Genomic DNA, 12,757 nt, shown 5'->3' with positions numbered 1-12,757 from the left:
GGGGGACTATCCTACTAGTTCAGTTTTAGTTGGGGCAGTTCTTACCTAAGAGCATTTCATTATGATCCTGGTTGTAAACTGCATCTAAAAGCAATACTCCCATTGGGAACTAACACCGTGACACCATACAGAAACCTTCACGGTTCTTTGTGCCTCTTAGAAGTAGAGAGAAAAACCAACACAGATCTTGTTCTCCCTAAACCTTGCTGGCATGCTGAAGCTCAATCCTGTCTAAATATAGAACCATAATGGTTTGGCAGGGATGTCAACATAGGAAGAGTGCAGAGGAGGAGTATGTGTGTGTGTGTGTGTGTGTGTGTGTGTGTGTGTGTGAGAGAGAGAGAGAGAGAGAGAGAGAGAGAGAGAGAGAGAGAGAGAGAGAGAGAGAGAGAGATGCTTCCCCATCTTATTTGTGTTCCAGACTTTGTTCCTACTCATGGAAACCAGGCTGAAATTCTGCCTTTGGCAATAAACCCCTTTCCAAGCCTTAGAAATACTTCCCGAACGTCTGAGGACCTGAATTTAATTCTTCGTCAAAGTGTGTTTTTGCTTTGGTAATGTTCCCACCCTCACATCCCCCTCTTCCCCCCACCTCCCACGGTGTTGGGAAGTGTCACCACAGCAATTCCTGTACTGAAACATGCTTGCAGTGGGCTGCAAGAGAACGTCTAGTGGCTGCCGAAAATTAATTAATTGGATAATTAAAAGTTCCTGTAAACCCAAAGTATCACTGTGCAGGGGAGGCTGCCATCGCATCTCTGAGCAGTGTCCTTCCAATCATCCTCTGCTGAGGTGGCCGTCTGGGTAGCTAATTTGGTTGTCTATCCGCGGAGGGTGTGAGCAGAGCGCGCCATCCAGTCACTTCCGATGCTTCCAGGAAGCTCGCGATGGCATGTTTGCTTGAGTCCTGGCTGCTGCTTGGCTTGCTTTCAGTCGGGAAGTGTCTCTGGCTCCAGCGGAAACACAGGGTGTGGGTGAGATGTGAGGGAGGCCTGACCAGAAGTGGGCAGGGCCAAGCCAAAGTTGACGATGGCCATTGCCAGCAGGGTGGGTGCCCCCCCTTTCCCTGCTAAGGGATATAGACACAGCATGAGCATATGGCAGGAGAGGCTTCCAGACAAAAAGCACAAGGAAGGAGTGGAGGGAAGCACCAGAAGCAACAGCTAAATATACCTGTTTGGCCGCAGCAGCCGCAGCAACAAAATGGACTCCTATCTGTCGCTCTGATTCCTCCAAACTCCCTTCTAAAGGGCAAAGGCTCCCGAGGCTGTGAAGCATTAGTCAGGGGACACCCCCCCTGTAGGATTCCTGAAATATGAGGGGGAGGGAGGGAGAGAGAGAGAGAGAGAGAGAGAGAGAGAGAGAGAGAGAGAGAGAGAGAGAGAGAGAGAGAGAGAGAGAGAGAGACTGTTGAGAGCTGATGACAAGTGAACAGGGAACTGAGAAAGAGGGAAATTACAAGGCGCAGCTCCGCCCATCTGGGTTCATGCTAGGGTTGCCAGGTCCCCCCATCCCCTGGTGGGGGATGGCAGGGTAGGGTTGCCAGATCCAGGTTGGGAAACCCCTGAAGATTTGGGGATCGAGCCTGGGGAGGACAGGGAACCTCAGTTGGCGTACAATGCCACAGAGTCCATCGTCCAAAGCATTCATTTTCTCTAGGAGAACTGATGTCTGTAGTCTGGAGATGAGTAGCATCCCTGGAGGCTGGCATCCCTAGTTCATGCACACACCCTCAACAGAAGTCTCATAGTAGACTTTTCTAGGGACATAGTCCTTATTTCTGTAGATTAAGAGGCAAGCCTCTGGAGTGCAGCAATGAAGTGTGCCTCCTGTTCCAGGTAACGGACAAACGTGTGCCATCCCCAGCTACCAGATGGAACACAGTCTTGCAGCAATAAAGTATGTCATTGCTGTATGTATTTAACTCCAGAGCAGGGGGAACCTTAAAGGTAGCTGCTGACTGAAATACTTGTGGAAGCTAGTGTGAAACTTTACACATTTTGCATTATTCACAGTGACAACGAAAATCTCGTTAAATGTTTTTTTTTTTTAGTACATAGTATAAATTCAGGCTTATCTTCATGACTTCTAAAACTTTCAAATGTCGGTAGAGCCTTGCTAGATGCAGAGCAAGAGTCCATCTAGACCAGGGGTGGGGAACCTTTTTTCTGCCAAGGGCCATTTGGATATTTATAACATCATTCGCAGGCCATACAAAATTATCAACTTAAAAATTAGCCTGCTATATTTGGTCAAACATTTAGCCAAGGGGCACGACCGGAGACAGCTCCGAGTGCCTGCCACATAGAGCGACTCGCTTTTGAGCTTTGCTGACCCCAGCTGGGCCCAAGAAATTCAGGCAGGGAAGCATCCTTCTGAGCTAGAGATCTGCCAGGACCCATGAAGGGCCAGACCAAATGATTATGCGGGCCTTATACGGCCCCCGGGCCTGACGTTCCCCACCCCTGATCTAGACTAGCATCCTGCTTCAAACAGTTGGCTCGCCAGATGCTTCCAGAACACCCACAAGAGGATCTGAAGGCGGCAGCCCCCTTGTTAGTTCTCCAAATAGCCATTGATGGACCAGCTTCCCTCCATGTGTTTCTCTCATCTTCTTCTAAAGCCATCAAAACTTCTGCCCATCTTATGACAGCAGATTCTATAAGCTAATTAAGTGTTGTGTGCAGAAGTACTTCTGTCTGTCACTATTGGTTCCTTGGCCTGTCCACTTCAGCAGATACCCCCCAAGTTCCAGAAGCAAGGGAGAAGGAGGAAAATGTCTCCCTTAACTCCTTCCCTACACTGTTTGTATTCTTGTAAACCTTTGACATGACAGTCTCTTTTGTCCTTTCTGTTTTTGCATACCAGTGGATGTAAAGCCAGAGGTGCCAGTGGGGTTAGAACCGATCACACCATTAGACTTGCGGACAGATCTCAGGATGATGGTTCCCATCGTGGACCCAATTCTGCGGGAAAAGCAGCTGCAGCAGGAGCTGCTACTCATCCAACAGCAGCAGCAAATTCAGAAACAGCTCCTGATCGCGGAATTTCAGAAACAGCACGAGAACCTGACCCGACAGCACCAAGCACAGATCCAGGAGCACATAAAGGTAGAAAGGCATTTCTTCTCTCTCCCCCCCACCCCCAATTCCACCATAATGAGATTAACGTTGAAAGACCAATGGTGAGACATGGGGTGGGCTCTTGGGATGTCTTTGTTGAGTAACTGAGCTTGAGTTATGACTCAGGCATGAGCACAGTGTGCAATGAAAGCTCATGTTAGTTTTATTGTGGAAGATGCTTTGGCTGTCTTTTGTAAAGAATGTCTTCAGGAGCACACAGTAAATGAGGCTATCTGAAATTTCTGATCGTACAGCAAACTTTTTTTCTACAGAACAAGATGTTCAGAATTACAATATTATGAAAACCTTCTAGCCTATTAGGGAGCTCAGTTAGTGCCATATTGATCTTTTAAGAGGGTCTGTGTTTTGTCTCTGCTACACTTTCCACACATACTGCCCATTTTTACCTCACTGTCATTGGGATATAGTTTACAGTCTGTATCAAGAATTTCAGCCAGATCTGTGAAGTGTTTAGCTCCCAAAATACAAGTTGTAACTTTTGGAAGTCCAGAGCGCTCTTTATTTCACAAAGTTGCCAAAGACATGCAAGCGTGCTTGGCTCCCACATTGCCTTCCATTTTGTTCATATGTAATGTAAAGCTTGACAAAATATCTTAGGGCTGTCTGTTACTTTTGGACTGACTGCTGCCATAAAAATTGAAATGGCAAACATGACTTGAGAGCCAGCGTGGTATAGTGGTTTGGAGTGGTGGACTCTGATCTGGAGAGCTGGGTTTGATTCCCCACTCCTCCACTTGAGTGGTGGCCTCTGATCTGGAGAACTGGATTTGTTTCCCCACTCCTACACACGAAGCCAGCTGGGTGACCTTGGGCTAGTCACATTCTCTCAGCCCCACCTACCTCACAGGGTGTCTGTTGTGGAGAGGGGAAGGGAAGGGGCTTGTAAGCCTGTTTGATTCTTCCTTAAGTGGTAGAGGAAGTCAGCATATAAAAACCAACTCCTCCTCCTCCTCCTTCTCCTCCTCCTCCTCTTTGTCTTCATGCTGCTTCCTTAATATGAACGAAATTTAAGCATGGACTTTTCACTAAAGCAGCGCAGAACACACAGACACACACACACACCAACATGGCTGTTTCACTGTCTCTTATGCTTGCACTTTCCATCTGTCACATACAAAACTGTAAGTAGTTGGATGCACAGAATTTATTGTTGCTTGAGGACAGCCATCAGAGCTGACAAATGTGCAGAAAGTGCGCACAAATGTGCCTGTACAAAACACTGTTTGGAGAAGGCCCACCACAAACAGAAGCCACATTTTCTGTGCGGTATCACCTTTTATGGCATATTTCTGTTTAAAAGCCAGCAGAACACTGAACTAGAAGACAAACATGAAGGCAAAGGTCAATTTTTAAACCTGGCCAGTTAAAGTTAGACAGTTAATCAGGTCTGAGTCCCACAGAAATCAGTGGGGCCTACTTCTGAATGAACATACATAGGATCAGGTTGTAAGTTCCCCTGGAATGAACAGCACATGAGCCGTAACTAATGCAAGTCCCGTTTCATTTGCTGGGACTGTGATGCTTGACTTTAATTGGATTGGAGCCATTGTCAACAAGTAGAATGGAGTTGGCTTGTCTTGTCTGTGATTTCTCATTACTTTGTCTTCTTTGCAAGTTACAACAGGAACTCGTGGCCATTAAGCAGCAACAAGAGCTCCTTGAAAAAGAGCAGAAGCTGGAGCAACAGAGGCAAGAACAGGAGCTGGAGCGGCATCGCAGGGAGCAGCTTCCTCCAATCAGAAGCAAAGAAAGAAGCCGAGAAAGTAAGATCTACTTAGCCCAAAGGCCACCCAAATCCTGTTGAAAAGGCCACCCAATTTCTGTTGGCTCACTGCTACCTACACCACTACCATCAACTGTTAATGGTCCCAATTTATCAGACATCGCATATCTCAAAATGAGGCCTGTCAATTGAGTTCTGCTTGGATTCACTGTTCACCAGTTTCATCCTTTCCATGAACTGCATTGCTAGAATTTGCACATCTCTATGCATTGTTTCTTTTCATGTGCTCGTGATTATGCAGCTTCTTTCTATAACTCTGTAGCTTGGTGTATGAATGTTAACTGGCTGAAGCCCCTCTCACTATGTCTTTATGGTAAATACATTCAAAAAGGACAAGACTGGAAAGTGATCCTCACTAGGGGGAGGCAGATACATATAATTCCCCTCACAAATGGGAGTGTAGCTCAAATAGTTCCTCTGCTTCAAAATGCTATTGGGGGGGGGGGTTAACCAATTGGAACCACCCAACACATTTGATATCAACAAAAAATCCCAGTGGACATGTGTGTTAATTTTCAACAAAATAGAAGACTTTATGGCATGCTAAAAAGATGTGTTGAGCTTATATGGGGAATTATATAAACTAAGCGGTAGCATGCCACCAAGTTCTAAGTTTTGAAGTGAGATTCTCTGGGCTCTGTACTACTTTGCCGTTCACACTGACACTCGGGCTGCATGGCAGATGTCTCTAGTTTGCACTGTGCTTTTGAAAACTACCCACTGTGCACATGATATAATCTGTGGCTGTCTCTTCCCTTCCATATCAAGTGTGTGATTTTAATGCATGCCTGTCGCTAATTAATCATGGAGAGTTATCACTTTGAGTTGAAAGAGGGAGCTCATCTATTTCCTAAGAGTCTCATCTGGCATCAGGGCCATCATCTGCAAATTTCCCAGAAACGATTGCACAGTTCTTTATTTTCTTAACATTTGTATGCTGCTCTTCCTCCAGAACAGGGCTCTAGGCAGTTCACCATATAAGCAAATCAAATCCATACCACGCGACCATCCACTCCCCAAAATAAAAGCCAAAAAATCAACAACAAATTAACCTCTACTCTACACCTAATGCCTAATTTAAAAGCTCCATTTGATTTTGTAGTTACGAAGTTCCCTTCTTGCAAATGCCCCTGTGCAGACATTGGTGTTGGCTACAGAACAGCCATACCACTGCATTGATTTCAGTGATGCTATGCAAGAAAATTTCCTTGTGGACTGAACATGTTATCCATACTTGCTTGTTCCATTCTAATCCAACTACAGAATTTGTAACCGTCTGAATGGGGTTTGTAGATGCAAAACTGATTGGCATATGGGGAGGGGGGACCCTGTGAAATGCTCTCGGTGAATGTCGTTTCTGCTCAGCGAGCAGTTTATGTCTGCAGGGGTGATCTGCAGTGGTGTGGAGAATTCCCTAAACCTCACAATGAATCAGTGCATATGAATAGTTTGTCAGGAGAGACCACCCTTATAGGGAGTAAATTAAAATAATCTCGATGTGGCATCCTTTTCATGTACTTTGGCTTTTAGCTTCAGATCATTCAGCAACTATAAAAGTCTGGATTTGTAGGAAGCTACCTTGAACCACTTTAAGGGGCAGGGAGGAATCAGGAGAAGTCAGTTATAAAGTGGCATGGGTATTGCTTCACTTCACTTTTATGAGTAAACCAAAGCAATGCACAATAAAATATATACTTTCATAAGCCTCTTCACCTGCATGACATTTTTATGAATTAGGTCCAGAAATAGAGAAGACAAAAGGCCTAATTTAAACCAAATTCAATATAATAGCTCTTTCGTTAGACTTTTGGACCAGGATCAAAAGAACCAAGTCACATGGAGAGGCATTATTTGATTAGAAGTATTGCTTGACTGTCATTTTCACATTTTCTCTGACAATAACTGCTGGGTGTATTTTCAAAAATGAATTTTCAGCACTCCATCATATTAATCCATTGTAAACACTTCTGTATGTTCTAGGGGCAGTGGCCAGTACAGAAGTGAAGCAGAAACTTCAGGAGTTCCTGTTGAGTAAATCGGCAACAAAAGACTCTCCAGCCAATGGGAAGAACCATTCCGTTAGCCGACACCCTAAACTTTGGTACACATATGTTCATCTTTTTTGTATCTTGACCATATGGTGCTACCTTACACTGGGTCAGATGATGGGTCAGCATTGTGTGCTCTGTCTGGATATGGCTCTCTGGGGTCTTTCATGCCCCCTACTAACCCCTACTACATAGAGGTCTTTCACCCCTCCTCCTACAACCTAACTCCAGTTAGAGATCTTGGGTATTGATCCTGGGACCTTTGACAGGCAAAGCATCTGCTCCATCACTGAACCATGGCTGCACCTCAAAATCTTCTCAGGTCTTCCTTGCAGCACCTGCCACAAGGGATATTGGGAACTTGTATTCCGATAAAAGCTCAAATCCTAACTGGCAGTATCTAGTGGCTGTTTGCAACCTCCACATGAAAGTTTCAAACACAAATATGTGTTTATTCAAGTATTCATTACATTTTTACCTCACCCTTTCTTCAGTGAGCACAGATACCTCAATCTGCACAACCGTGTAAAATAGATTAGGCTAGCCCACTGGACTTTATGGCTGAGGGAGGCTACCCTGATCTTGTCAGATCTTGGAAGCTAAGCAAGGTTGGCCCTAGTCAGTACTTAGATGGGAGACCACTAAGGAATACCAGGGTCATTATGGCAAACTACCTCTGAACATCTCTTGCCTGGAAAACCCAAAGGGGTCGCCATGAGTCAGCTTCAACTTTCCTTCACCACCACTCCCTGATCCTAACTTTAGTAGTAGTAGGAATGATAGTAGTAGTAGTAGTAGTAGTAGTAGTAAAATTATTTTTATAATAACATTTTAAATGGGTGTCAAAAAAGAGATTTTCCATGCACAAAAACTTCATTTCTTGCCAATTTCTATAACAATTTGGAAGGCGTAAAAAGATTTACATCTCTCTCTTGAAGGTTCTTTTAATGCATGTATTTAAATCTTTATATATTCAGATTGCAAATAGGAATCAGTCTTTATTATTCTGGTATAGATCAGAATGCATGCTATCACCAGTCGGATGGCAAATATCACAGCATTTATCCAGCATGCCCTTTGTGAGCTGCTTGGAGAAGATGATCCAAAAGTATATTGTGGGTTTTTGTAAAATCAGAGCTATTGGCTGAACCGTTGACTTCTGCCCACTTGGAGAAATTAAGATACAATGCAAATGCAGCTAAGAGATTTGTTCAGCATGGTTGCTAAGTCACAAGGTAGCAGTCGATGAGACAACCATCTATCTGTACTTTCTGTAGGGCTGCCCACCATACCTCATTGGATCAAAGTTCTCCACCCCTTAGTGCGACATCTCCTTCCTACAAATACACATTACCAGGAGCACAAGACGCCAAGGATGATTTCCCACTTCGCAAAACGGGTGAGTTGGAACAGCTTACACTAAACTCCTAATCATTTCATTATCTAGAATGTAGCTTTGATTTTGCTCGTGCATCCTGGTAGACATTAACAAGATCAGCAAATATTGAAAGGGAAGTTCATATATGCTTTGTAATTTGAAAATGTTCCTATTGTTGTTGCTCAAAAAGTAGTGACTGAGATCCAAAGAGTTACTTGAGGAATGCCTATAGACTTGGGCACTCTGAGGGGAATTCCTGTCTTTTGTTGAGTAGCAGACCTCTGTGTCATACCTCAAGCCGCTTTGAAAAGTCCCTAGAGGTTTGCCCTGAACCTCCTTAGGCATACAAAACTAGTTGCACTGGATCCTGTCTAGTAGCTCTTCTGTTTATGAGCTTGCACCAGCACTCAGCTTCTACATGTGCATCTTTGCTGTTGTGGGAGCTGTATGTGGGAAAGTGCCCTGTACATGGAGTTCACAGGTCTAGGTCTGTGTACTTGTGTGGCCACGTGTCTTTCTTCCAACCACTCAAGTGACGCCTAAAAGGGAGATATCACAATTCGTGATTAGTTTTGCCATTCCAGCCAGATGCTTAGAAGGCTGCAGGACCGAAAGGAGGATCCTGCATCCTTTCATATGAATTAGAAAGGGGAAGGAGGATGATAATTCAGATGTCCTTCTTCTTCCAGCATTGATAATTGGTACTGACCACACTGGTCATTAGCTGAAGACTTAGGCACACACAGCAGTGTGTAATTTTGCACCAGTCTCTAGATTTGGTCGCATCAGTACTTGGTGAGTTTGCAGGGTCTGTTGGGAGCTTCACACAGAGGTCAGAATAGGTGTCAACCAGGCCTGCACTGCGCCAATGCCGACATGAAAGAAAATGGAAGTTGAGACTTGCAAGCATCAAGAGATACTGTAAAATGGAAAATGTATACGATGCCCGCTAACATTTGTAGAAGTTTCTTTTTGCAAAAAGCAAATCACAAGCTGCTGGACTGGTCAGCCCGCTTTTGATGTATTGGCAAACCTGAGAAACTGTGGCGAAACACTCGCTCAATTGCTCTCTTATAACCGCTTTATAGTTTTTATATGTAGGATGCCAAGGCTTTTCAGTGCTGTGTTTCATTGAATTTTCCCTGCCACAATATGGTATGCATTTATATATCTATATAATCTGTTCTCTGGATTATAGTATATTTAGGAAATTTAGGGTTCCCTCCCTCCCCTTTTAAATATGCATTTAAAAAAACAGCATTATTGATATTTATGAGGTGTAAAATTGTTGATTGGTACAGCCAAACATTTTCAAACATTTGAACAGTAACGTTTCTGGTGCAGCTGTTAATACTTTTACATCTCTGTGGGGGTTTCAAAATATTCCTTAATTCAATTCTCATTGTCTGTATAAGAGGACTGCAATATAATTGAAGCCAGATGTTTTCTATACATTATTCCAAATATTTGGGCACGCCATACGTCAGCTACAGAGAGAACACACAACTCTGGGGTGCTTTTAAAAACACAACATATGACATACATGGATGAATAATGAACTGATCTCATTTTGGTCACTTCTGTTGTTGTTTAGGTGACAGGCTTTCAAAGGGAAAGTATAAGCAGAACATCGGTACAGTAGGCCACGTGCTAGGGGAAAAAAGAACTTTTTAAATGACAGCTCTAAGAATTGGTCCGCATATTGCCCGTATCCTGTTTAAGGGGCTGCTTTTTGCTTCCTAATTGGAGGGGACCTCATGTCAGCCCTCAGCCACAGAGTGACAAAGCTCCCAATGATCGCTTGCTGGTTTCGGGGGGGGGGGGGAGGGGAAGCAACAGGAACCAGGATAACACAAGTCAAATGACCCTAGACTGATCAGGGTGGCCCCAGGGCTATCCCTGAGGCAAAAGGGACATTCTGGAGCCTACGACATCCTCATGGGGCCATTCTAGACAAAGCTTTTCCATGAAACCTCCCTACATAGAGACAGGTTCCTTTCCTGCAAATATTTGACCTTTGTCCCAAGGAACGGACTTCCCCTCCTATTTTTTTTAATTGAAGATGGTTAGTGCCTGTTCATCCAGGCTAGCAGGTTTTGTGATTCCAAAGCCACATTCACTAAGAGATTCAACCAAACAATGGGATATTTTAATCTTGTTTGGAAGCTTCTTCCCCAAAGACTAGCATGTTTTATAATACTCAGTTAATTCACGTGTCATTTGTAGGGTTAGAAATAAAATGAGATTCTCAATATCCCCAGTTCTCTGCTATAAAAGTAAAATTATAGGCAAGTGGGGAGTGCCTTTTAATTGTCCAATACAAGGTTATAAATTCACTGAAACACATTTGGGTTGAATTGTGAACTTATTAGGAGGACTGCGCATGGGTTCTCTCCAGATGATTTCATATATGTAACTATACCCATTGTAATCGAGCAGGAGTGGATGGGTTTGAATTGCTATAGGGCTTGCTACTGCATCCCCCCACGCAAATATTGTCTGCATGTACAATCAAAAACAAAAGTGGATTTATTTTGTGAATGACAAAAGCAGTGTGATTCTGGTGGGGGAAATATGCAACATGTTGCATTAGACCTGATCCAGCCTTTTGGGCTTCGATCCATTGGAGAATTTCCACATGCTTAAGTAGGGGGAAAATTTTGCCAATCCCCCCTCCCAAAGCAAACCTCCAGCTCCCTCTCATGCAGTTCCTGGGGGGGGGGCATCCCTGTCTCTCAGGAGGAGCATTGGGGGGGGCATTTTGGATTGCAGCAAGAGGGGTGGGTGAGGAAGTCTGACTCTTTCGATCAGCTGAAACTTTCCAGTGGATCCAAGCCCGTATCTAGAGCTGTACTGGATAGATTTTGCTGTACTGGATAGATTTTGCAAATAGCAGGGAAGTTGCTAGAGGTCGATAGGATGCATGTGCATATGGCTTGGAGATTAGCAAAACTGAGTATTGGCATCTACTTGATTACATGATGCTGTTTGGTTACATAATGCTGCTCATGGAGCAAAAATCACAAAATCACACAAGGTTGGAAGAGACCACAAGGGCCATCCAGTCCAACCCCCTGCCAGATCAGAGCAGGGGACTCTGATCTGGAGAACCGGGTTTGTTTCCCCACTGCGCCACATGACCAGCAGAGGCTAATCTGGTGAATTGGATTTGTTTTCCCGCTCCTAAACACAAAGCCAGCTGGGTTACCTCTGGCAAGTTACAACTCTGTTAGAGCTCTCTCAGCCCCACCTACCTCACAGAGCATCTGTTGTGGGGAGGAGAAGGGAAGGTGATTGTAAGTCGTTTTGAGTCTCCCTTAAGTGGTAGAGAAAGTCGGCATATAAAAACCGACTCTTCTGCTGCTGCTGCTGCTGCTCATATTAACCTCTTTTCTTAAAAATGAAATCTACTAGCATTCTACCAGAACTGGCTCTAAAGCCATGCAGTATAAAGTGAGCAGGATAGCCTGCGCTCTGCGGCACTCGTGTCTTAATAAACTTCACAGTCAGTTTTTGTAACTAGTGTTAATTTTCTTTGAGGTAGACAGCTTCCCAGACCAGAAGCTTTGATAGTTTAGGACCAAAGCCTAACTTCAAATTGATTTTTTAAATGGCCAGACTCCTGGGGTTGTGGAAGAACTGTGGATGTTGTAATAAGAAGGCAGTTTTGAAAATATTTCTTGTTCAAGGCTCTGGAGAAATGTTGCGAAGCTTGGAGTGAGACAGGGAATTTAATATTTGTCTTAGATTCCTTGTTCACACATACCCTGTGATCATAGGGTGACTGCTTAAGTTGTTAGTCCTGCAGTAAACTTTCCACTGTGTAGTTCAAAAACAAAACAAAAGTGAGTAGTGTAGCAACTTAGGAGAAAGCTCCAGTATCTACACCTACTGAATTGGCTATGTCCAGTAAGCTTTGGTATGCTCATAAGTATTAATCTTCTAATTAAAAAGCTTGTTCCTCTCTTGTGTCAGTTAATTCACATGTGCCCCTTGTACTATGTACTATGGTCTTCATTTGCTTGCTCTCTGTATTACTTGCATTGTTGACCAATCCCTGATTTCTCAGAATGTGAGGCCATCCTCTCTAAGGATGTCACAAAGCTGGTAGGGTGTGCTGCTTGCTTACTCCTCTGAGCCCTGTCTTCATTGGATCAGTTTTCTTATGCTTTCTATATGATGTACAAAGTTGCCTACTCTGAGGGCCTGATGAACCAATCTGACAGTTTAGGAATGGGAAAGTGGTATAAATAGAGAGAAGACTCATACAATCCAAAAGCTCCCATAGAGCTTAATGTGCTCAGGGGCATCTCATTCACTTTTGAAATAAGGGAAGCTTTGGCCCATGGGAAGTTCTTCTCCACTCTGCACAGCAGAAGACAACTTGGTTGGTGGCCATGGTGCT

At 44.0% G+C, this 12,757-nt stretch overlaps 1 protein-coding gene across 4 annotated transcripts in view; it reads left to right on the top strand.

Moving 5' to 3' along the window:
- HDAC9 (histone deacetylase 9) overlaps positions 1-12,757 on the top strand; it is a 504,774-nt gene that overhangs the window by 206,907 nt on the left and 285,110 nt on the right. For 2 of the 4 annotated variants that reach the window (XM_056857023.1, XM_056857025.1), the window contains exons 3-6: positions 2,869-3,110; positions 4,759-4,906; positions 6,907-7,027; positions 8,252-8,373. In XM_056857023.1, coding sequence (XP_056713001.1) covers positions 2,869-3,110; positions 4,759-4,906; positions 6,907-7,027; positions 8,252-8,373 — 633 coding nt within the window. Of the gene's footprint in view, positions 1-2,868; positions 3,111-4,758; positions 4,907-6,906; positions 7,034-8,251; positions 8,374-12,757 lie in introns of all 4 variants that reach the window. The other 2 variants (XM_056857026.1, XM_056857024.1) reach the window with 2 other exon arrangements.

The sequence above is a fragment of the Euleptes europaea genome, chromosome 11, assembly GCF_029931775.1.
Source record: "Euleptes europaea isolate rEulEur1 chromosome 11, rEulEur1.hap1, whole genome shotgun sequence".
In the NCBI taxonomy this organism is placed as follows: domain Eukaryota; kingdom Metazoa; phylum Chordata; class Lepidosauria; order Squamata; family Sphaerodactylidae; genus Euleptes; species Euleptes europaea.
The sequence above is the reverse complement of the archived record's forward strand: the minus strand, read 5'-3'. Positions and strand labels throughout refer to the sequence as shown.